The sequence below is a fragment of the Pimephales promelas genome, chromosome 19 (genome assembly GCF_988280905.1).
Source record: "Pimephales promelas chromosome 19, fPimPro1.hap1.1, whole genome shotgun sequence".
NCBI lineage: Eukaryota > Metazoa > Chordata > Actinopteri > Cypriniformes > Leuciscidae > Pimephales > Pimephales promelas.
This window is the reverse complement of record NC_142787.1, coordinates 4,897,638-4,921,636: the sequence shown is the minus strand read 5'-3', so window position 1 is coordinate 4,921,636 and position 23,999 is coordinate 4,897,638. Positions and strand designations below refer to the sequence as shown.

Sequence of the window (23,999 nt, the reverse complement as noted above, 5' to 3'; positions counted from 1 at the left end):
TCAGAGCAAAGAAGATCTGACAGAATGAGGGTGGAGGTCTCGTGGAAGATGTAGCGAACCCCCTCTCCCTCTGCGGGACAAGCGGCTGCTCTCGGGCCGACACTCCGAGTCTCCGTTAGAGAACGGCAGAGTTAAGACACCGGCGCGTCAATTATTCATACAGCGCCAGCAGCAACATATGAGATGTAGCCAATGCGGAGGCAGACCGCGAACCCGGTGTGCTTTATTAGTCCGTTCCTATCATCATCACACGCCAAGACACCTTAGGCATTTGCCCGCGGTGTCTCCAAGCGATAACTCACGGGGTTATCCAAGGGGATACTGTTACCGGGAAACCTGAGGCCGTCCTTCAGAGGTGAATTTTGGGCGCGTCTTGAACGTTGTGTTAGAATCTCTTTGTAGCTCATAGCCTACTTTAATGTCAAGCTCAAGGCGATTCGTAACAATTTTACGGTTTGGGGAATTAATTAATAAATTAGATAACCAAGCCCTCCACCAATCATTTTTTTAACGTTATCCTTAACAACCACATCATATGCCTTAGGTCATGCCGATATCGCCAAATCCCAAAATAGTTAGGCTACTTGTGAAATCGGGTTAGGATGTCACATTGTATGCTATTGGGTTTGCAATTTTGTTGTTATTTATTTATTTTAGGCCTAAATAAAGAGCCCCATTGAATGTATCTGTTCTCGCGAAACTTGTAAGGTGTATAATCAAACACATTTTCTTGAACAATTTAGACAAACTAAAACAAACTAATGTTTATATGTATATAAATCAAGTATAATGTTGCAATAAGCGTATGTAAAGAAGTGAAAAATAATTACCGGCTATTCTTTTCTTCCTTAAGTGACACGGTGCGTTATTCAATGCTTTATTCACGTGCTGTCGGAAATATGAGTTTAATTGGACACGGACGCCCCCTCAAGTCGGGGATCATTTTGATACCCAAGCGCCACCCTTGTAGGATTGCTGCTGTCACTGGTATTCTTTGAATGTCACGAGCTCGTAATCGGAATCAGGAATTTTTTTTTCGTCGGTGCAAGATGGTGGTGGTGTCCCAAAAATACAGCTTAAAATAAAGAAACAAAAAAAAAAAAAAAAAAAAAAAAAAAACAACCAATGCGCACCAGGCCATGTTTGGCTTTTTTATGTTTTTAATTAATTTATGGAGCCACTGTAAACTTTATACATGGTTACTTGTTATATTTCAATGCTATTGTATTTGGTGCAGACAATTCGCTTATTTTGTTGTAAATAAAGTCTGACAAGTGTAACTGCTAAATAGCCTATATAACTAAAGTACTGTGGTATTCCGGCTTGTTTCTCACTGACACGCTCCCAAGGTCATGGCTCAAAGAAAATTCAAAGTTTCTTACTTATACAACTTTGCTTTCAACTCAAAAATACAATTTTCCTGATATGACAGGAACCCAATATCCGAATAAGAAAAAAGGCAGGGTGGGTCTTTGCTATTGGTGGATCTCGTGTGAGTGACAGGTTGCCCCGCCCTCATGCCTATAAACACATCATCAGAGATGTTGTTGCAAGAGGATAGGAAAGTTATTTTTATTAAAGATTACAAGAGCACATTTAAAAAAAAATAAAAAGATATGCATGGATAAATAATGTATGATAAATACTGCAATATTCCATTAAATATATCTAAGAAGTGTCCATTTCATGTTGACTTTAAATGAATGGAATGAGACTGACACAAATCATCATACAGTTTAAATTAAACACAGCAGCCATTTGTTTTCAAATGTTATTACGCAGGGTACTAATAAGATCTACTTCAGCTGAGTGTAATTATTTTTTAAACTATTTAACTCACCAGAGCCTATAAGCCTTCAGCATGAAGGCAATGATGTTGTAATTTTTGTTTTTAAGATTTTATATATTTTTTTTAGAAAAAGTTGTGTTGACAAAAAATTTGTGGAACCATATAAAGGTTTTTAGTACTTTATTTTACACTTACAGTGTACAGTCACAGTGTAATTATAAATACTGAGTCATATTAATTAACATGTACTTATGGCTTAGGGTAGGATTAGGATTTGGTTGAGGGTTAGTTGCGTGTAATTATGCATAATTTACGTTATTACTACGGTAAGTACCTAACATATTTAACACTGTAAAAAAAGATTTTGTTTAAAATATGTATTTTAAGGTAAGGACAGTGAGTGATAAAGTATAGGCATTGTGAGTGATAACGTCATGATTTTGATAAAATAGAGAAAATCAAATGAAATAGTATTTGTGTGATCACATGCTCTGATATTAATTTCAAAACTATTTTGCAAAGCTTTGGGAAATGCATTGTCAGATCAAAATTCAGTATACAACTAAATTAATGTAAGAACATTTTAATTTGATACATTTAATCAGTGCTGGGGGTAACTTACATAACCCGATAATATTTTTTTCAAGTTACCAGTAAAGTAACATATTACTTTTTAAAATTTACAACAAAATATCAGAGTTAAAAAACCCTACAAACCTGTAATCATTGAATGTTAAATAACACATATATACTCTATCTATTTAATCTCACTTTATTAATCACTGTCTTTGCTGCTGACCTTCGATGATCGAATTCAACCATATAAGCAAAAATTACTTTAGATAAACATCACATTTGTGTTCATTTTTTTTTACAGATGTAAATTTGCATTTTCTTCAGCCTGAGGCTCATTCATTTCCCTTTTGGTTTGGTGTGTTATTAAAAAAAACAAAAAAAAAAAACAAGAAAGCCAAGCGAGAAAACGTAAAGCAAAAGTAGTGCATTACTTTCCATAAAAAGTAACTAAGTTATGTAATTAGTTACTTTTTTAGAGAGTAATGCATTGTTGTAACACAACTTTTAAAAGTAACTTTCACTAACTCTGAATATACTTTAATAAGATCATCCCTATCATATTTTAACGCTAAATGTATCAATGCAAGTCAAAGGGAGATTATTAACTTCAATCCTAAAAATGTTTTATAATTTCATGAAAAACAAAATAGAACAGCAAATTTTAATGCAATCTACAAAATGTTTGCAAAGAGTCCTTGCGTAAGCTGAGAAAGACATGAAAAGGACAAAAAGAATATCCGGTAACGCTTCCTTTTACAGTCCAGTTACCCATACTATGTACTTATTAACTACAATTACTGGGTAATAACTAGTACTAACCCTGAACCTACCCCTAAACCAACCCCTGTTCCATTTACTTACCTTATATCAGTACTTTCTAGGTAAGTGTAAGTATACTGTACTGTAAAAGGAAGCGTTACCGAATATCCTTTTTTGTTACAATTGTAACATTTATTGCTATGTGCAATCCTGAATCTCGTAATTCTGTGCTCTGGTGAGGAGTCAGGGGAACTGCATTAGCACATACCTGCTATGTGTAAAGACACTCATTTTTTTTAAAACCCAGAGCGAGTCCAGGCTACGTGACACCAGGACTGTAATAGAGTTGACCCTGCGGCTGATAGGCACAGGTATCTGATCATTCGCGCCCCTTTAAGCGTGCTGGATTGTGGGACGTGTGCACGCTTGGCTCTTGAATTGCCTTTGAATAATATATGCACCCATGCAGTGTGGTTATATATCACTCTGCATGTTCTCTTGAGCTCCCACTATGGGACACTGGTCTACATTTCACTGCTATGAGCACATGTGAAAGCAAGGGGGCGTATGTGCTATTGAACAGCAAAACAATGACAATTTTGCACTTGAAAAGAGCAAGTCGGTGCCAAAATGTTAGTGTTGGTTTCCAGGGCATTGCTATACATGGTTGCTAAAGTGTTCTGAAGGAAATAAGGCTATTTTTTCCCCACTAAAAGTAGCTCAGCTGTTTAAGTAGCACTACACCGTAAAAATGAATATGCTTTATCTAATCAAAACAATTGTGGCAACAGATTACAAGCAATATTAATTAAATCTAACAAATTATAATTGAGTAATAACTAATCAAATTAATTCCTTAAAAAGTCAGTGCAGTCTCATCCCAAGACGTCATATACACAGTGGTGTGCATAAGTTTTGGCCCCCGTGCTAAAGTTGCCTAAAAAGAGGAATAAAAAAATCATCTTTTGGATATTGATCTTAATGCCTTAATTAGAAAAATGAGGAAAACTCCAACCTTTAAGGACACAAATTTTCTTTGTGAATGAATAATGTATCATAAATAAATAAATGTTTTTCCTTAAAATACAGGGTGCATAAGTCATTGCCCCCCCCATGTTAAATTCCCATAGAGTCAGGCAGATTTTTATTTTTAAAAGCCAGTTATTTCATGGATCCAGGATAATATGCATCCTGATAAAGTTCCCTTGGCCTTTGGAATTAAAATATCCCCACATCATCACACACCTTGAGATTGGCATGGGGTACTTTCCATAAGATCACCTTTCAATGCAAATCAAACCAGCTATTAGGCTAACTGAAGTAAAACCATGCCAATCTCTAGGTGTGGTAGAAGGTGTGTGATGATGTGGGGATATTTTAATTCCAAAGGCCAAGGGAACTTTATCAGGATGCATGTTATCCTGGATCCATGAAATAACTGGCTTTTAAAAATAAAAATCTGCCTGACTCTAAGGGAATTTAACATAGGGGGGCAATGACTTATGCACCCTGTATTTTAAGGAAATCTAACCGACGTTTAAGGGTCCCCTAAAAAGGCGGATGTTGACGACTGATGACTTGGGATGAGACTGTGTTATAAAAGTTAACCATTTAAAATGAGTAAAACTTACCAAAAAAAACCCAACATTATTTGAAGTCACCATTATGGTGATCAGTGTTTATTTGAAGTTTGTTTTAAAATGACGTTTTTGTTCTTCAGTGATTTCTGCTTGTTAACATCAGGTGTCTTCAATGTTGGCAATATAAAATAAAGAGTTCTTTATTAATCTTTGACGTCTTTCTGTTAGTGAGATATTTTTGTTAATTTTTTTGGGTAAACTGTACTCATTTTAAATGGTTAACTTTTAAGGAATAATTTGATTAACTATTACTCAATTCTAATTTGTTAAATTTAATCAACAATATTGCTTGTAATCTGTTGCCACAATTAGATAAAGCATATTCATTTTTACAGTGTAGCACTAGTGGTTCGATCCCACATACTGATACAACATTTACGCTAAATGAACTGTGGATTTAGCTGCATAAAGCAACACTAAAGTCATTTCAGGTGTGATTGTTTTCTATACAACATCAGTATGTACACTGTAGATGAATGGGTGAAAACATTAATAGCACCGTTGAACTACAATTTCTACAATTTGATCAGTGTATCAAAGCTTCTGTGATCCGTTTCACATGCCCTCTGGAACACAGACAACACCCTCAAGAAAAAATACACTAATCCCTTATTAACAGGGAACATATCATGAAATATTTAACAAGCATAAATTATGTATTGAATGAATAAATGAATAATTAGTAGCTTCGTGCATGATTATTAATCGGTGCTAACTATCCAAAAAGGCATCTTTAGTCTTAATAAATACAAAGATTGCGGATAACACAATGATTCCTTTTAATAATTGTGCTGTTTTGTACACTCTTAGAAGAAAAGGTTCTGCATAAAACCTCAAAAGGGTTATTTTAGGCACTTCATATATAGATCCTTTTTTAATTTGAATTAAATTTCATTAAAAGCTCGTAAAATACTCAAACTGTTACATAATTCTTTCATGTTTAACTGTTATTTCAATCTTTTGTAGTGATTAAGTCATTTCTCCTTTAGGCCAGTTCAGTGCTCCAAACATAAAACCCTAGAGCCCTGTATAGAAGCTTTTTTAGGAAGCATTATAAAAATTCATTATTTTCAATTAAATAAAGACACCTAATACATAAATCAAATAGTTTCGTGTGTATTTTAGTATTTATTATATTGTAAGGTCACCTTATCTATTACAGTCAAGACACAGCACAGACAACAATCTAAACACCAAGATACACTAAAAAAACGAAAAAAAAAAAAAAAACCTTCAGTAATGCTCTATAAATTTATGTTTCAGTGCAAGTAAAAAAATAGAAATATTTAAAACCACTGAAAGAAATACTGCACATAATCTGTACTTTACAAAATACATCAGAACATATTTAAGAATGATAAATGCATTTTTGCAAATTTTCTTCAGGAACAAAATTATATAGACTACAGCTACAATCAATGTAAACAAAACAATATATTAATAAAGACAAAAAATAAATACTTTTAAATCTTTTATAAATTATTTTTTGCTGTATGCATTCTGGACACATTTCCTGAGGCTTTTCAAGAAGTCGCGCAGGAGGACTTGAACTGAGCCTTCATCCGCAGGTTTGTCATCGCAGGTGGTCTGAAAGACAGCAAACGTCACAGTTATTCAACTCCGGTGGGATGGACACATTGAACGGAAAAGACATCATGTGTCAGAGTTCAACTTACCCCATTGTTATACCCATGTAAATCCCTCATTATGATCTTAGTATGGAAATCATCAGATTTAATACGGTAAAAAACCTTCTTCAGTTCTTGCTCAGCCTTGCAGAACACATCCTGCAAATATATTGACATCACAGATAAGACCAGGGCTCGAATCCTTCCAATTCAAATGTTAGCATTATAAAAGCAGCAAAGAAAAAAAAAACAAGCAAAAGTCCACTAAAACAATTTTCACAAATCCAAAAAATATTATCAAGCTCTGACCATGAAAGAAATGTGCTGTTAATGTTGTTAATGTTACAGTTGTGAGTCAATGAATAGTCAATATCTCACCTCAGAGCATGTGGCATCCATTTTCAGGTCTTCCACGAAGATGTCTTTCCACTAGAAATAACAGGTAAAATGAATATTGCAATCGTGCTCTGGCTCAGTGTCTAAAAGTATAGACAGTTCTGGCTTACTATAGTTACTAAAGTTAAATCTTACCTTGTGCTCCAATGTGCGATTGTGGATTACGGTGTGCAGATTACGGCTAAGCTCTCCCAATAAAGTCTTCACAGGAGTCTTTTCTGCTTTCACAGTAGTCTTTTCTTGTTTCGCAGGAGCACCGCAGACGACTACAGCGAAAGCGAGCAGTAGAATAGTCTTCATCATTTTCTGTCTGCTTGGATTTCTCTAGACTTTACTTGTTTGAAGGCCTGAGGTACTTGATTCCCTCTCTGCTGTCCGATGTGTATATATACACGCTCTCAAAAAGCCAAGACTTGGCTATGAAGCTTTTTTTTTTTGCATCGTAAGCGAAGCGACGTTTATTGGCTGATTATGGCGCGCTCGCTGAATATCTCGAGTGAGATGTGGTTGATAATGTTTGTCATATTGTCCTGATTTCCTGGAACTGACTGTGTCAAAATGCCAAGAAAGATCAATGATTTTGAGTAAGATGGGGTTCTGAAGGCCACATCTTCACTAAGTTTGCTTGTACAAATAAGTTTCATTATTGCAAAAACAATTGATCAATACTGATAGCTTTTGCTGCAAATCTGCATCATACTTGCATTAGTCATCCAGATAACAGCATTAAAGGTCCAATGAATAAAAAACTTTTAAAATCAAATTTTAACATGTTAGTTGGCTGAACTCAAATGTTAAAGACAATTTTAAAACATTTTATGACATGACAAAAAGAATACTCAAGTTGGATTACAAGTTAATTACCTCAAACGAAAAACTTTTTAGCAAATGTAAGAAGTCATTTCCCCTCATGTCCTAACTAGATTTAAAACAGTTAATTCATTCTTTTTCATTTTTTAAGCATTCAAATTAGGGTTGGGAGTTGGCGAAGGGAAGGGAAAATGGCGAAAGCACTGATCATTCCCATTTCCACCATCAGGGAAATAAATAAGACGTTCTAATCAACTAAAGATGTTATGAATCTGCCAGGAAGAGGACGAGTGTGTGTATGGTGTTAATGAGGAGAGTTTGAGTGGCTAAAGACTCTCCAAGGATCACAGATGGAGAATTGCAGAGATTAGTTGAGTCTTGGGGGTCAGAAACATGTTGTTTGGGAGGGTTTCAAGAAAAAGACAAACTCCTCGCTCATCCAAAAACAAACTGCATATCTCCTCCACATATTCAGATTTCAGGCACGACTGGAACTTCAAAAGGGACCGGATTCTGTGGTCAGATGAAACCAACTTTCGCCAGTAAATTCATCAGACGTGTTTGGTGCAAACAGGGATAAAAGTACCCCATGTTCACGGTTAAATATACCGCTCGATGTTTAAATGTTGTGGGCTCATTTGTTTTCTGGTGGTCATGGAAATCTTGTTCAGATACATGCTCAATTTTGGGTCAAATATAGACAAACCCAAACGTTGGGTTAAAAATGTAACCCTATGGCTGGGTTCGTCCATATTTGACCCAAAGTTGGTGTGCAACAACCCAGCATTTTTTAGAGTGTGGTTTTATAGATTCAATCAAATACCAACAGATAAAAAAAAAAAAAAAAAATCGAAAAGTGACGGCCACTGCTAGAAAATGGGATGTGGTTGGATCTTCCATCATGACAACGATCCAAAACAAACATCAAAATCAACACAAAAAGTAGGTTCACATTTACCAAGGGTGCCAATCATTCTGACCATGACTCTATTTGCTGTTTAACGCATTAAAAAATAACTAACACAATTACCACAGCATCTGTTTTTTGTATTATTATTAAAGTAGCTATGCTAATGTGTTTACAACACATCCTTTGGCTAGTGTTCCTAGATATCATATGATTGATTCTCGCATGAACATATTGGCTCATTCTTCACAATTTCATTAGTTCACTTTGGTTAATGCATTAACTAACATTGAACAATACAATTGTTAAGATGTTTATTAACCTTTGTTAACTTTAGTTATAAAAATATAGTTAAAATTACTGTTCATTTTTAGCTCAGGTCCATTAGTTAAAATTGACTGTTACAACTTTTATTTTTAACTTATGTAGTTAACAGATGTGAACAAATGGAAACTTATTGTGAAGATTTCCCATAATATTGTTACCAAATGATTTAACTAGTCATTTTAAATCTGTATTTATCATGAAAATAAATGAGCAAAATACACTTTAAAGTGGGGGGAAAGTACTGACCACACCAATTCACATAGAGCTGATAAAGAGAGAAACAGAACCAACAATACTATATGTTAGTTTATGTAAATATTGTTTTTAAGTTCACATAAATGAAAAGTTGTCATAATATTTAGATGTTCTGTAATTGTTATTAGATGACAAATTAAACATTCAGTTAATGTGCAATTTAGTTCTGGATATAATTACTTATTTTATGCACAGAACTTAAAGAAAAACAAAATCCAATTAGTAGAGGCATCATGACTGTCAGCAGCCATATCACCTGTCAGTACCAGGATGGGAGACTCCTGGGAAAACCAGGATGAGGCCAGCAGGGGGCGCTGTTCACCCTGTGGTCTGTGTGGGTCCTAACGCCCCAGTATAGTGATGGGGACACTATTCTGTCAAAGAGCACCATCCTAAAACAAGGTCCCGACTCTCTGTGGTCATTAAAAATCCCATGGCACTCCTGCACCAAAATCCCTCCATTGGCCTTTATCAATCATGGCCTCCTAAATATCCCCATCCACTGGATTGGCTCGATTACTCGCTCTCCTCCCCACCTATAGCTGGTGTGTGTTGTGCCACTATTACAGATCATGACGTGAAGTCACAAATAATTAGATCATGATTCAGGAATTAGAACAAGAAAATATATTTTTTAATATTTCAGAAGGCGGCAACTAAACGTACAAACTAATATTAGTAAAGTTGAATCACATTGTCCCTTGCATGAAACAGAACAAATTTGTGTGCAAATTTTATGCAAAACCATTCTTATGTAAATTGTTGCATTCAATTTAACTCGACAATTAAAGCATGTATGGTTATGTGGACAGTTCACTGCTAGGTGCTTAGATTTGGCCCAGATTTGGTACATGGAGACTGATATGCCTTAGGTTTAGATCATGCTAATCAACTGTCTTAAAAATTTAACTTTGATTCTATGTCACCTCTGAATATCTGAACAGTCATCTCTCATCTGATCTGAGGCATCAGTGCAGGTAGGAGTTGAGTGTGTTGATACTGCACTTTATGATTTCTGAGCACTGGTCCTGGTTCTTCCTGATCCTGTAGAAATGCTCCACATAGTTGGATCGTCCCAGGAGCTCGACAAAGTCCTCGTCATGAGTGATAACAAGCAGCTGGAAGTTGCGTTGGCGAGAACGACTCTTGATTATCCTGGAAAGAAACCAATGGCACATCTTTTAGTTGGTGAAAGTGTCAAATGGCGAATAAAAGTTTAAGCTCTTGTTGTAAATAAGTTGTGTTTCCTGTTTACAGACAGGCTATTTTGTTTTAATAAAGACTCACTCCACCAGTGCGTGTGCCAAGGACTCTATATTCTCTCTGTCTAAATTGGTGGTGGGCTCATCCAGCGCCAGAATCCCACAGTTCAGACAGAACGTCTCAGCCAGAGCCAACCGTATGATGAGGGAGGCGAGAACCTACAGACAATAATGCAGTAAACATTTAAATGGGAACCTTGGGTGATTCTAAAGGAGATTGATTTTTTTTTTCATTGGAGTTATAGAGAAACACTAGATAAACAGCTGCTTTTTGACCTTTTGTCCAGCACTGCAACGTCCCCGCATGTCCAAAGCCGTGTCTCCTTTGACCATTACCACTCTATAGTTGTAAGTCCTTCTTTTCAGGGTGGCAGAGACGTTCTCATCCACATCAGAGCGAATCTCTACGTACTCAATGTCTGTGGGAGATCAGGAGACACACTTATGGTAACAGACACCAGATATATATTTTTTTACTAGTGGGTGCAGAACACTTTAGGTCATTTACATAGATTCATAGATACATAGAAGTTAGATTCATACAGTGGACTACCAATACAATTTATAAACATTTGGGACCAAAAATTATTCAGACACTTTGACATGACCATATTTTGCTGAAGTGTTTGAGTCTAACAGAAGGATGGCCAAAACCAGTAAAATATCAACTGATTTGTAGTTACATTTTATTACCATTTTACTGTATAAATGTGTGCTAATGTGAGAAATGTTGAAAGTGTCTGAATACATTTTGGTTTGACTGTATATAGTAAGTCTCAAAACAATCAAACAAAGATTTGACAGCATATCAGTATTCATGAAAACAAAGCCATAATTACAGATAAACATGTGTGTGTAAATGCAGACCTTGTCCCCTGTATGTGCTCCGCCATAAATCTCTGATGATTTTATTAATCTCCTCCATCTTCATGCTGTGAAACTTCATTATTGTTCTGTAATAAAAGAAATAGCTTAATGAATATTCATGTATTTAGGGATGCACGATATATCTGTTTTGAATCAATTACCAATTTTATTAAAGCTGCAAGCAGCATTTAGCGGGGTTCAATCATTTAAGGCCTTTAAGGAAATACACATTAAAGACATTAAGTTTTATTTAGCAAGCATTTAACAACTGACATGGATCACGGAAAAAAAAACATTTACAATACAGGCAATTTATCATAGGAAATACATGTTTTTCAAAGGTTTTTAACAGTTATAGCTCCACCTATGATCTGATCTCCATAACATTTTGCAAGCTTGTTTAGGATGTTATGTCACACATGCTCACCAATTTTTGTGAAGTTCTGAGTTTGTTTAGGATTTATAGGCTTTTGACTGCATTTTGCCATGCCCATTTTCTAAATGACCCATTTATAGCCAAACAAATGCAAAATTCCTAACTTTTTTTGATCAGTTTTATATGGAGAATGCTGCATCATGGGAAAATTAACAATAACAATAGGGTTTCAGCACTTTGTGCTTGAACTGCTAATAAAAAGGGACTAAAAATACCTACATAAAAAAAAACAAAAAAAAAAACGAAAAACTTTAGGGTCTCAGCACTTGACGCTTGCGCTGGTGCTTTCCAAAAACGTAATCAAGCCTTTTAACATGTGCCTCGGAGAGGAGAAAGTCGCTTTTTTGTATTTTAAGCTCATTTATCATGGAAATGTGGCGTCTTTTTTTGACTTTTTAAACCGTAATACCTCCACTGACAGGACGATCTCCGAAAAAGTTCAAGTTTTGAGGAGAGCAGACCATTATTCAGTCATTTAAATGACATTTTTGCATAGGATATTATAGAGCAGTTTTCACCTTTATAACAGTTAAAGCGACACCAATGGTCCGACGTCCATAAAAGTTTCCAAGCCTCTTTAGGACCACGTGACTCATGCACACGCCCAGTTTTGTGAGGTTGTATGCAAATCAAGCAGGAAGAGGGCGGCTTTTAGTCATTTCATGGGATTTGCCATTGAAATACATCATTTTGAACCCTTTTTAGCAGTTATAACGCCACCAAGTGGCCAGTCACCGCATCCTTTTTCACGCAACCACAGAATGGGCTCATACCGTTCCACTCACAAGTTATTGCCAATTTAGTAAAAGGGGCTCCTCCCACTTTAAACATTTTGGAGGCCCTTAGGGACCGTGAACCAAAATTTCTACTTTCCACTTCACTGCACTGGTTTGGTTACGGTCGGGCCAAAAACCAAGGACTAGTTCGCAAAAGTTGGTTTTAGAAAAAAGCACAAAATAAAATGACGAGCCAATCCGAGGCCTTCATCTAATCCGGCTTGAGTCAAGGATTCCAATGATGTAAGACACTTGAGCCTACCCCTAATGGTTGAGGAGTTATGAGCCATTACATACTTTTGACCGCTGTAGCGCCCCCGTCAGGTCGATTGGGGCGGGCCTTGGTGACGTTGTAGGCAGTGTGAGTACTACCAGCCCCCAAAGTTTCAAGTCTCTACTCTCTATGACTTACAGTTCGTTCTGCCCGATCAGTTTTATATGGAGAATGCTGCATCATGGGAAAATTAACAATAACAATAGGGTTTCAGCACGTGCTTTAACCCGTAATTAAATAATATTAGAGATTTAAAAAAAAAAAAATTGGTATATAACGATATTGGTTATTGTGCATGCTAGGCTTGCTGCAGTATTCTGTGTTACAGGTGTTACTCAGTGTTACACAATGTTCGGTCGTACACCGATTACATTACTTGGCCACCAAGGCACCTCCCCCACTGTTGTTTAGCTATTTTATGTAAAAAAAAGCAAAAAAAAAAACAAACAAAAAAAACATATGCAACAGATGCACCAATTATAAACTAAAAAAGCGTCTTCTCTGCCCCATACAGCACAAGCGGCAGAGTGGGAGGAGTCAGATTTCACTGATCACATGACAAGGGTAAGGAGAGATGATTGACAGGACAATGGCGGAGGATCTGGTGCGCAACAGATCCGGAGTGTCATTGACAAATACTGTATCTTGTAAAAAGTGTTGCCGCTCCCTATACACAGATCGTGAATTCGAAATATAAAGCTACACACTCCATCGACTAGGGTTAGAAGAACTGTTCCTAAACATATAACTAGATATATGTTAGAAACATAATGATAACTGCAATAATAATTAATGATCAAGTCATAGGTTCTTTATTTTCCTATTTAAATCCAAACACCAACTTTTTTTTCTGGCCGGGCAGTAATGTAATGAAAGGTAATGCGTACACACACACACACACATACACACTGAAGTAGCTCACCGATACCAGCATCTAAAAAGGCTAGCCACAAAACAAAACTTCTTCAATCATTGCTTCACTGTGGGAATGGATGAATAAATGAATCTAGAGATGTATTTATTATTATATTCCTCACCAAATTTTTGAATAAACTGCTTTGGATTTCACAAAATGTGAGAAAATACAGTAATTTTGACCATTAGGTTTTTCCTTACCCATTTATTAGAACTGATATCAGGTGAAATCTTGCATCTCAACATACTGTCATATCAGATTGCCACACTTCCTCTAACTCTTCTGCACAGTCATCAATGATGGTATCATGGTGAGAAGAGAAGATCGGGTCAGCTGGTTTGATGTGTGGCTCAATATTTCATTAGACGAAAACTGCTTTACCAGCCTACACCCAATCCACAGCCTGGAAAGCAGAATACTATGGACAGCTGCCCGTGTAAAGTCTCCATTTGATCAGCAATAGAGATTATAAGTGACGTCATATGCATAAACCAAATTCTCAGCCTTGGCAATTTTCCAATCAATTTACTGAAGAGACAGTACTTGGTAGTTATAGAGATTTATAGCAGTTGGATTGGTTCTTCGTACCAGTGATCGACAAACATGGTTGAAAACGCATGTTTTGTAACAGTATCCGTGCATACACACTTAAAGTGTCAGCAGATGATTAAAACCTGTCTGATTGCATTTGCGTGGAGAGACCCCATATAAGACGGCAGGAGAGATACCCCTTTTCCACCAAAGCATTTTGAGAGCCGGTTCGGAGTCAATGCCTGCGCGCAAACCAGTTCTTTGTGTTTCAACAGCCAAAGAACCGGTTCTCGGCCAGGAAAACTGGTTCCAAAGCGGCACCAACTTTTTGCTGAACTGGAACCGTTCTTTTACCACGTCATGCTTACATAGGGCGCTGGGGCGGGTTTAGATGTGTTCTAAACATCTTTTCTGACCATAATATAGGATCGCAAAGCCAAGAGAAACATTTGCAGAAACACAATGATTCTCTCTTTATTTGTTCTCACAATATAGAACAAATAAATGGAAAGAAAAAAAAAAAAGACACAAGACAGGGGTACATAACTAATCAGAAAAGATTACATATCAAAAGAAATGTTTAAATGACTTATATATTTCAATTGTTTTTAAAGCCTTCTTGGTACACGAGTTAGAGAAAATTCCAAAGTAACGTTGTACTTGCAAGCGTTTCTAGCTAAGACGTATGGCGACGTAAACAGTGACGTAAAGACGTCGTTCCCTGTGCGCTCTAGTCAGTGGAAAAACAAACAGGTTCTGAAAGGGTTCGCAAGTTGAACCAACTCCGGACCAACTTTGAACCAGCACCAGTTCTGAACCAGTTCTTTTTGGTAGAAAAGGTGTAAGAGAGAGAGACTCAGGACTCGTACACAACACGTTAACTGAGAGATGGTACAGTGGGAATAGTGTTTGTGCATCATGAACTAAGAGCTGGTACAGAGTGAAGAGTATTTGTGCATCATGAACTGAGAGCTGGCACAGAGGAAAGAGTGTTTGTGCATCAAGAACCGAGAGATGGTACAGTGGGAAGAGTTTTTTTGCGTTGTGATCTAAGAGCTTATTCAGTGGGAAGAGTGTTTGTGCGTCGTGAACTGAGAGCTGGTACAGAGGGAAGAGTGTGCATCGTGAACTGATACAGCTGATACAGCGAGTGTTCATCTAAGTGAATTGTGAGCTTATTCTCTCTCTCCTGCTCTCTCGTTCCCACCGACTTATATGCGGTCTCTTCATGCCAATTACTGCAATCAGACACAGGTGTTCATTATCTGCACTTGACCTACTTACTCACCGCGCTGCTCCCTCCTTTCTCTCCCGCTACAGACTTTGCAAAACCATGCCCTTCGCCACAATGACTTTTAGATACTTTTTAGTATTTCATACCGAAACAGTACTGTCAGATTAACCTGAAAAACTTACTCCATGTTTCTTTCATTTGTCTATTTATTATTGGATACATCTTTACAGATGCTATCTACTCAGTCATTGACTGTAGTGCATGACTCCAGTTGGCGTGTTAACAGTGGTGGCCAGTCACTGCCCACCTCCTCCTGGCCCCCAGCTCAACTCCTCCCTTCTATTCTAGAGCCAGCAAGACACACTTTCTGCTGTCTCACCCAACCTACAGACAGCTGCATACCTCTCCCTTCCTGCTATACCTAGAGCTGTGAGTGTCTTCCACAATGACTGCGCCAGGAAACCCCCACACCCGACCTCAACCGGGAATAGCCACCAGGGTCTACCACCCTTTGGCCCTGCACTGCTCAACGAGGTCCTGATACTTAGTGGCTTTCCACTCATAGGCCTCCTCGTACCCGTCTTCCCACGGGACCTTTATCTTCCTTCCCATGGGAAGTTTATCTTCCTTACCTCCTCAGACATAGGACCATGTCCGGTCTCAGTGATGTTTGCACAACATGGGAGACTAGTTTCCTTCCCAGGTCCACCCTCAACTCCCAGGATTGTGCTACTTGCAAGAGGCTCTTTCCTTCCTTTTGGGGGGTGGTGGTTTCTCCCCTTCTCTGATGAACTGAATGAATGTTGCCGCCTTGCACTGGTCTGGCATTTTTTCTGCCTCTCCCACTTCAAGATGTCAGTCAGTTCACAGAGAACCTTGCCATGGTGCCACCTGTATCTTCCTTGGCTAAGAGCTGTTTTGCATCCTGCCAGTGTGTGCACCATTGTTCCCCTTTCTCCACATAGCCTACTACACAATGGGTCATCCCTCATTCCTCACCTGTGGAGGTTTGTTGGTGATAGAAAAGTGTTGTACACTGAACGGAGCAGGAAGGACATGCAAAAGGGCTCCAGTCTCCAGATCTCAGGTTATGTGATCTTCTGCTTCAGCAGGTCCCACTTTGTCCGGACACCTTGTGCTCCAAGTTCGATGGCCCCAGACCTGCGCCTTTCTTCCTCCAGGTGTCGGACCTCGGCTTGAATCATGTCCCTCCTCTGTCTTGGATTTGCTTTACCCCACTGCTGGAAGTGGGTGGACCCAAGTCCTTGCCTCCCTACACATGGGTTCCAGATGATATCCTTCAGCTTCAATGGACTTACCGCTTGCGCCACTGATGTGTCAGCTGCCCTTTTGCGTCCTGATCTCGTAGTGATGCCTGCTGCTTTGACTTTTCCATTAGTGGAGTCTTGATACATCATCACAACCCGACACTTTGCCACCTTGAACTCTTCCACCACAGATGATAGGGGTAGCTGTACCTGATCGACTCCTTCAACTGATGTTATAGGTACTTCATAAAGTGTCAGTAACCACATTAGTCGTGGTAACAGACCGTGCTGGAAGAGCCAGGTCTTGAACTTCCCTTGCAGTCCTGACTCCTCGATCTTGGAGCCATACATCTGCCTGTTTCTCTGTCCTAGAAAAGGACAGAGTTGCATCTGTCCTAGAAAAGTTGCATCTGTCAGTCAAGGATGCAACGTACCATTTCCCTAGGCACTTAATTAGGTTTTCCTCAATTGATGAAATCATCTCCACCTGTTCTCAAAACTGGAACTTTCTTGTCACTTTCCCGCTTCTGATCACCATAATTCTTGATTTCCTTGGTTTGAACTTCATCCTAGCCCATGTTACCACGTCATTAATTCTATTGTATTTATGTGTGCGATCATCTGAAATTTGTTTATTTATTCTTATTTTATTAGTGAATGTTTACTTGTTTGTGAGCAGATGAGCATACCGCAGTCACTGTTAACTTTATCAGTTGAACAATGCATGCTGATCCAGACCAAAAAAAACAAGATCTAGTCATAGGTTAGTGATGGCAATCTCAAGTGGAAAAATAAGACGTTGATCAAGATCAGCCAGCATTTTTTCAGTCCCTAGTAGCTTCCAGTTGTCCTGGGCGACAATTTTTCTAGTTGGTTGCTCGCCTGGACGGTGGAATATTGTCTTCTGGGTGTAATGTTTTGCTAGAATAGGTGGCAACTTATTGGTCATGTTATGCTTGGCTTCGAATGCTAAAGCCAATCACAGTACTTGGTCATGGTGCCAATTAAACCGACCTTGGCTAAGAGCCACCTTACATCCTGTCAAAATTTGCCTTAATGTGGCAGGTGATGAACACAAAGGAAAAGAGGGATCCTCGCCTACCCAGAGGTTTAGGTTCTGCGGTGATGGGAGAACATCATATGTTGACCTGATAAGGAAACTGATCCTATTCTCTTCCATTGACCAAAGGTCTTGCCAGCCCATCTTGCGTTGTTCCACACTCTCCCATCTCATCCACTCTCCCTGCTTGGCCTGGGAAATGGCCTTTATACACCGCATGCTCTCCTCCTGCTTTCGCACCTCGTTGACTACCAGCTTCCTCCTTTGAGCTGGGCCTGCCTTGTGCCATTTAGGAGGAGCTAAACTGAGCCCAAAACTCCCTCTTCCATGCTGTACCTGTTCCATGATATCCCATTTTGAAGGACAGCCTTTGCCTCTACCACAGATTTCTTTGCTGACCACTTTCTACCAGTTTTTAACACAGGTGCTGCCTCCCTTACACATTTGTCGAGTGACTCTATTAAGGTCATTTCCAGTAGGATGAAATTGGCTGATGCTTGTAGCATCTTTTTCTTTTAAAGACTCCAAAAATACGAACTATAAAACATTAAAAGTAGTCAACAAACAAAATGGGGGAAAATAAATCTCTTATTTTATGCAATATTTACTGAAATATCCGAATTATTTGATTTATTTTATTTAATGATAAGCTATTTCCGGTGTTTGCTAGAAGCAATATGACAAACCCTGAAACTTTGAAAGAATCTGTTGTGGTTTTAAGAGAGTTGCACAACTAGGCCAAAAAACTGTCATTTCTGGTGCAAACTGAATACAGTCGAAAATAGAAATTATGCAATAAATGCTGTTGATTTATTGATTAATCACAATTGAGCAGTGATGAGTCACTAATGGACCACTATTAGCTGCTGTGTCTCAAGTACTGACTATTCAGTATTTGGAGTGAAATGACTTTACTGTCAACTGCGATCTATTATAAAGTAAAGAAAAACCATTGACAATTTAAACTTAATATATTGAAGAATAAAAATAATAAATTGAAGATTAACGGTTAAAAATTCTGGATAACGCCTCTGCATTGAAGATAGGCAGATGACGATGGAACAATTTAGAAAACCACAGGCCTTGCTGATGTAACTTCTTTGAAGACACAGACGATACGATCCAAACCAAAGATAATGATTTGTGACTTCCTCTGTATATTCCTCAACAGACACCAGCAACATCATTTTGACCACCATTTTCAATCATAGTAATGCTTAATGCTTTATTGTTGCTGAAATTGTACATTTGTGCAGAACAGAGACCAATGAAAATGAGCTCAAATTTGGAGGTGGCAAATGAATGTAAATTGTACAAAGATCTAGTAAACTGTAACTGAGTGGTCAGAGCTTGTGCCGCGAACCACTTACCCAGGGTGTTCATGCAGTAGAGTCAACATTCAAATATTATCAGAACCAGTATAGTTCCACAAGGACCTGAGTGTAGTGGTAGTACTAGTCCCACAGTTGTGTGGAAAAAGATCATATGATACAAGTTATAGTTTTTTTTGCCCATGTGACATCACAGACCCCTGTTATATCCTAACAAACTGCTTTTGTAGCTCGGATAAATGCTTTAGTTTTAATAAGGAGCATGTTTTAACAACTTCTAGGATATTTTAATGGTAAAAAGACCTCTTATGTGTCAAAAGTTTGATTTCTCATGTCATGAGACCTTTAAAGTACAATAACAATCTAAGGCATTTCCTGCAAATAAAATTATGCCTTCTTTTTATTATTTTTCTGAATTTTTACTCACATTGTAGCTTATTCTAACTTTACTGGGTATTGCAGTGATTATTGTTTGCTCTTGTATGAAAAATTGCTTTCTTAATAGTTTCTAAATAAATATACAAAAATGTGTATAAATGTGTAATATAGTGTTTTAGACCAAATTTTGTATATGAAGAGTTCAGATGCAAAAGCCTCTAAATGCCATTTGAAATTTTCTTCTAAAATTACCATTTTTATCAAGCTTGTATATTTAAGTTCAGTAATTTCACTTAAATGACAACTAATAGGCAATCTTCATTGCCATTTAAGTGAAATTACGGAACTTAAATATACAAGCTTGATAAAAATGATCATTTTAGAAGAAAATTTCAAATGGCACTTAGAGGCTTTTGCATCTGAACTCTTCATATTATTACCAAACCATTTTACTTATTCTACCAACACCTAAGCATCTTTTTGGGGAGTCCCTGGGATATTAAGCCCTCCAGTTAGTGATGATTCAACTGCGCCATTAGTGCTAGAAAGTTGAGTCAGACTTCCTTCAGTCTAGGTAATCTCACACGTGGCCTGTTGCTGATTGTTGCTTCTTGCTGTCTGCCGAACCACATCAAAACCAAACCTACACACTCTGACAAACCACTACCTGAAATTACCCTTCAGAAAACCCCTGATAACAAAACTCACTTACTGGTCTAGGGCTTTATAATAGATGTCCAGGTCTTTATTGGCCAACTCTGTTGTTCTCATGACAATCATTCTGTCTCTGTAGAGATCCTCAGCCCGGCTATAATGATCTTCACTGAGCTCTTTACGAAAACGAAGGATCTCGTCCTCGTAGCCTTTCTGTCGACCGACAGCCACACTGCGGTTCTTTTTCAGGTCATCCAACTTTCGCTCCACTTCTCGCCGCTCACTTGAAAACAGAAGACACACACTTTAAGATACACACTCATTTGAACTCTTACCCTTTGTAAACATTTAAACAGGTTAGGAGCAAAATCTAAGAGTTAGAGAGAGAGAGAGATTCATTTAGAGTTATGGTAACCAAAGTACATACTCAGCATATAGAAAGTGTTGAACATTAACAGGACTTTCTAACTGGCACTTGGTAGTAGGGCTGTCACTTTTTATTCGATATATCCGTATATCCGTATTCGAACTATAAATAAACTATCCGGTTTTTAAATTTAAAGTGCCATGGGTTGCACACCGGACGAGAAGCGCAGCGCCACATCTTTAAAATTCCAACACATTATTCTCTATGAGTGAGCACACACCGGCGGTGCCATTCGGCGTCTGTGCGCGGCGTCCAGCAACGGCCCATTTATATAGTTTTATATAAAATTTAAATTATTTTTATAATTTATTTTTTTATATTATTTTTTTCACCCTATGCTGCAATAGGCTATACATTTAGTTTTTTACAGAAATCAGCTGCTTGAATGACAATTGCTGATGTTATTGGATTTTTCAGGTGAGATTCTCAATTCATTCAGTTAACGGATGCTCTGAGGTAAAGTTTTCAGACTGCAGACTCAGCAACGATTGTATTTAATTGTACAGTACATTAATAACATAGAACAGACATTATCTTCATTTCATGTCATTAAACATAACAATATTGCTGGCCATACACTGATGAGAAAGTGCGCTTCCGGTGTGTGACCCAAACGTATTGTAGCGTCGGCCCCTGACCAAATCAAGCGAATAATTGCCAATAGTCTCCCCGTTTTGAAAATGGAAGATAACGTACAGAACGGCCAGCCTGAGCGGACAATTACGACCCCAACTCATCTAAAAAGTAGTGTCTGGAAATATTTTGGGTTCTACACCGTAGATAGCACTTCTCTCAACATTGACGCGCAAATACCTGTGTGTGCACTCCAGATCAAGTTGATAAATTGGTGTTTCTTGCAAACAATATTAAGAAATTAATTAGGCTAGGCTATAGGCCTCACTCCTGCTGTTGTTTAAGCTGTCAAGTTATTGTTTGTGCCATGCTGTTCCGATTCAGTCTTTTTCCATATAGCCTAATTTTGTGATTGGCTATGCATAGTGCCACTTCATGTAGATTGATAACTGTGTGGAACAACGCAAGATGGGCTGGCAAGACCATTCATATAAGTTGATAACCTGCTGTTTAAAACCTTAAGTCAAAGATTTTTTTCAGACAGGCCTGAGTCCTGTTTATGAATGTCAGACTGTAGATAAATTTGTGATTGAATCTCCGTTACATTGTTTTTCTTCTTTTTTTTTTTTTGGTGGTGGTGGAGGGGCAGCTCGTAGAAATTCGAATATATTCGAATACATTGCTTAATATTTGATAACCGTTCGAATTAGATTTTTCTCAAAAGTGACAGCCCTACTTGGTAGCTGTACATTAGAGGTATAAGTGATCTCATACTTGCGCAACTGCACGACTTGCATGTTTCCCATCTCCTTAAGCAAAGCCTCACGTTTTCTAGACACCTCTTTCAGCTCCTCCACACGCTTCCGCAAGGTCAAGTTATCTTGTAGCCAGCGTTCTTGAACCTGTTGAACATCACACAATCATATATCCTCATTAAAAATGGAAAAAAGAAAAACATGCTTTCTTTTTTTTAGGAAAAACAGAAATGTAAGCAGATACATGCTTTCAGACAAGTGTGTGCAGCTGGTTAATCAGCATTCATTTTGCTTTTTTATAAATTACCACTCAACAAAATGCATTGAAAACAAATGAATGTAAAGATTTGAGATGTGATAGATATGTAACATACATTTGTGACCTACATATGATAAGAGTGAGAAAATGTGCGTCAGATCCGCTTTAAACCTGCTTTAGTCTGTCATTAAGGATAATCAAAGAACAAATTAAAGAGAGAAAATCACTCACAGCTCTTGACTGAACAACTGTGTATCTTTAATAAGGACTAATCTATATTTAATTTATACTTTATGCAGTGAAAACCGAAGTGTTTGATAACTTTAATACATTTCTGTTAGACCTACCTGAAAATCTTAAAGCACTTTTTACAAGGTTATATGGGTCAAAAGCAATGAAAACAATTTCTTGTGCATTTTGACTGGGCAAGTAAAAAATCTGAGCCGGTCTGACTGGGCCAATAGAGAAAAAAAAAAAAAGGAAAAAAAAAGGGGCCCTTATACTGTATATTGAAGGACACGTAAATGTGACATTTATTTTATGGGTTTATGTAAAGATTGTTTTTCGGACAGTTAAATAAAATGGTGTTATATTTTTAAAGCCTTATAAATGTTAAAATTAATAGCTATACTGTATGGTAATGTTAGGTACTGTAGCTACGATTAATCCGATTTCAGAAAAAAATTGCGATTTACTCGTTTTTTTGTTTGTTTTGTTTTTAATCGATGGAACGCATTAATTTATGCAGTCCTGAGCAAAAATCCAAGGCAATTTAGTATTTTCAACCCCCCCAATTTTTTTTTATTTAAACCAGTTATTTATATATTTTGCTGTAGTGTGTCAGTAGGAAATATCCGTTTTTCTTTTGCCATTAATTCTAATAATCCAGTGAGATTTTTATTTGCACAACAGCCGGTGCTCCACAGGGAGATCTGATCTCACCATCATCAAGTCCATCTGTGATTACATAAATGCAACTTTGAATGATTTCTGAAGTCTCAAAATTATTCAACCCCCTGAACAGAATCCCTCACAATAACACAAATCTGCAAAACAGAAGTTGTCTCAAGCACACCTGACGCAACTAATCAAGGGCTTCAATAGTTGCACCAGGTGTGCTTGAGCTAGAACACATGAAATATCTAAACTAGCTACGTTTGTTGAGTGTCATGTTTGACTGCAAGTTGGAAATATGGCTAAGTCAAAAGATTGGTCCACAAAGTTGGAGAAAACATCATCGCCTTCACAAACAAGGAACTGGGTACAAAAAATTGCAAAGGCATTAAATGTTCCTAGAGACAGTGTTGGAAGCATAGTTTGCAAGTTCAAATTTAAAGTAACAGTGATTACACTACCTAAAACAGGGCAGAAAAAGGAAGCTATAAATAACTGCAACCAGATTTCTGAGAATGCAAGTTTAAGAAAAACTCTCGAGTGAAAAAAGTGCTGCAAAAGATCTGCAACAAGACTTGGTGGCAACAGGCACTGAGATTTCAGCTTGCTAAACGCATGTGGTACACCACAACTAACCCAAAAGCAAAACTGTGGAGCGATGAAACATAAATGGAACTTTTCGGCCCAATGGATCAGCGGTATGTCTGGAGGAAGAAGAATGAAGCATACGTGTGGAAGGAAAGATGGATTCATTAAAGTATCAGGAAATCCTAGAGAGGAAGCTGAAGCTTGGGCGTCATTGGACCTTCCAACAGGAAAATGATCCCAAGCTTACCTCAAATTCCAGGCTTTCAGAAGAAGTCCTGGAAGATTCTACAGTGGCTTCACAGTCACCTGACTTCCACTGAAAATATCTGGTGTGATTTGAAGAAGACGGTTGCAGTACACAAACCCAAGCTGGGGTAATACTTCTCATGAGTAATGTGCTAAGATTCCTCAGAAAGGCTGCCAGAAGCT

At 37.8% G+C, this 23,999-nt stretch overlaps 2 protein-coding genes across 2 annotated transcripts in view; both read right to left on the bottom strand.

Moving 5' to 3' along the window:
- Positions 1-6,222: 6,222 nt before the first annotated feature.
- Positions 6,223-7,203, bottom strand: il13 (interleukin 13). The gene is made up of 4 exons (XM_089123596.1): positions 6,924-7,203; positions 6,771-6,821; positions 6,441-6,551; positions 6,223-6,351 (listed from the first exon to the last, which is right to left on the bottom strand). The coding sequence occupies exons 1-4, from the start codon at positions 7,089-7,091 to the stop codon at positions 6,244-6,246; spliced, it is 438 nt and encodes a 145-aa protein (XP_088979722.1). The 5' UTR covers positions 7,092-7,203; the 3' UTR covers positions 6,223-6,243.
- Positions 7,204-9,699: 2,496 nt separating this feature from the next.
- The window catches only part of rad50 (RAD50 homolog, double strand break repair protein), a 39,231-nt gene continuing 24,931 nt past the window's right edge, over positions 9,700-23,999 (bottom strand). Inside the window, exons 21-26 of the mRNA XM_039674476.2 lie at positions 21,849-21,976; positions 20,133-20,357; positions 11,217-11,302; positions 10,626-10,768; positions 10,375-10,508; positions 9,700-10,242 (exon numbers count right to left, since the gene is read on the bottom strand). Coding sequence (XP_039530410.2) covers positions 10,056-10,242; positions 10,375-10,508; positions 10,626-10,768; positions 11,217-11,302; positions 20,133-20,357; positions 21,849-21,976 — 903 coding nt within the window. The 3' untranslated portion in view covers positions 9,700-10,055. The remainder of the gene's footprint in view (positions 10,243-10,374; positions 10,509-10,625; positions 10,769-11,216; positions 11,303-20,132; positions 20,358-21,848; positions 21,977-23,999) is intronic.

Bases quoted from the DNA above. Each gene is read 5' to 3' on its own strand.
- il13 (XM_089123596.1), bottom strand. From the start codon at position 7,091: ATGATGAAGACTATTCTACTGCTCGCTTTCGCTGTAGTCGTCTGCGGT. The intron at 6,552-6,770 runs GTGAGATATTGA...ATATATTTGCAG, and splicing joins TGGATGCCACATGCTCTGAG to GATGTGTTCTGCAAGGCTGA. The intron at 6,352-6,440 runs GTAAGTTGAACT...GCTGTCTTTCAG, and splicing joins TACATGGGTATAACAATGGG to ACCACCTGCGATGACAAACC.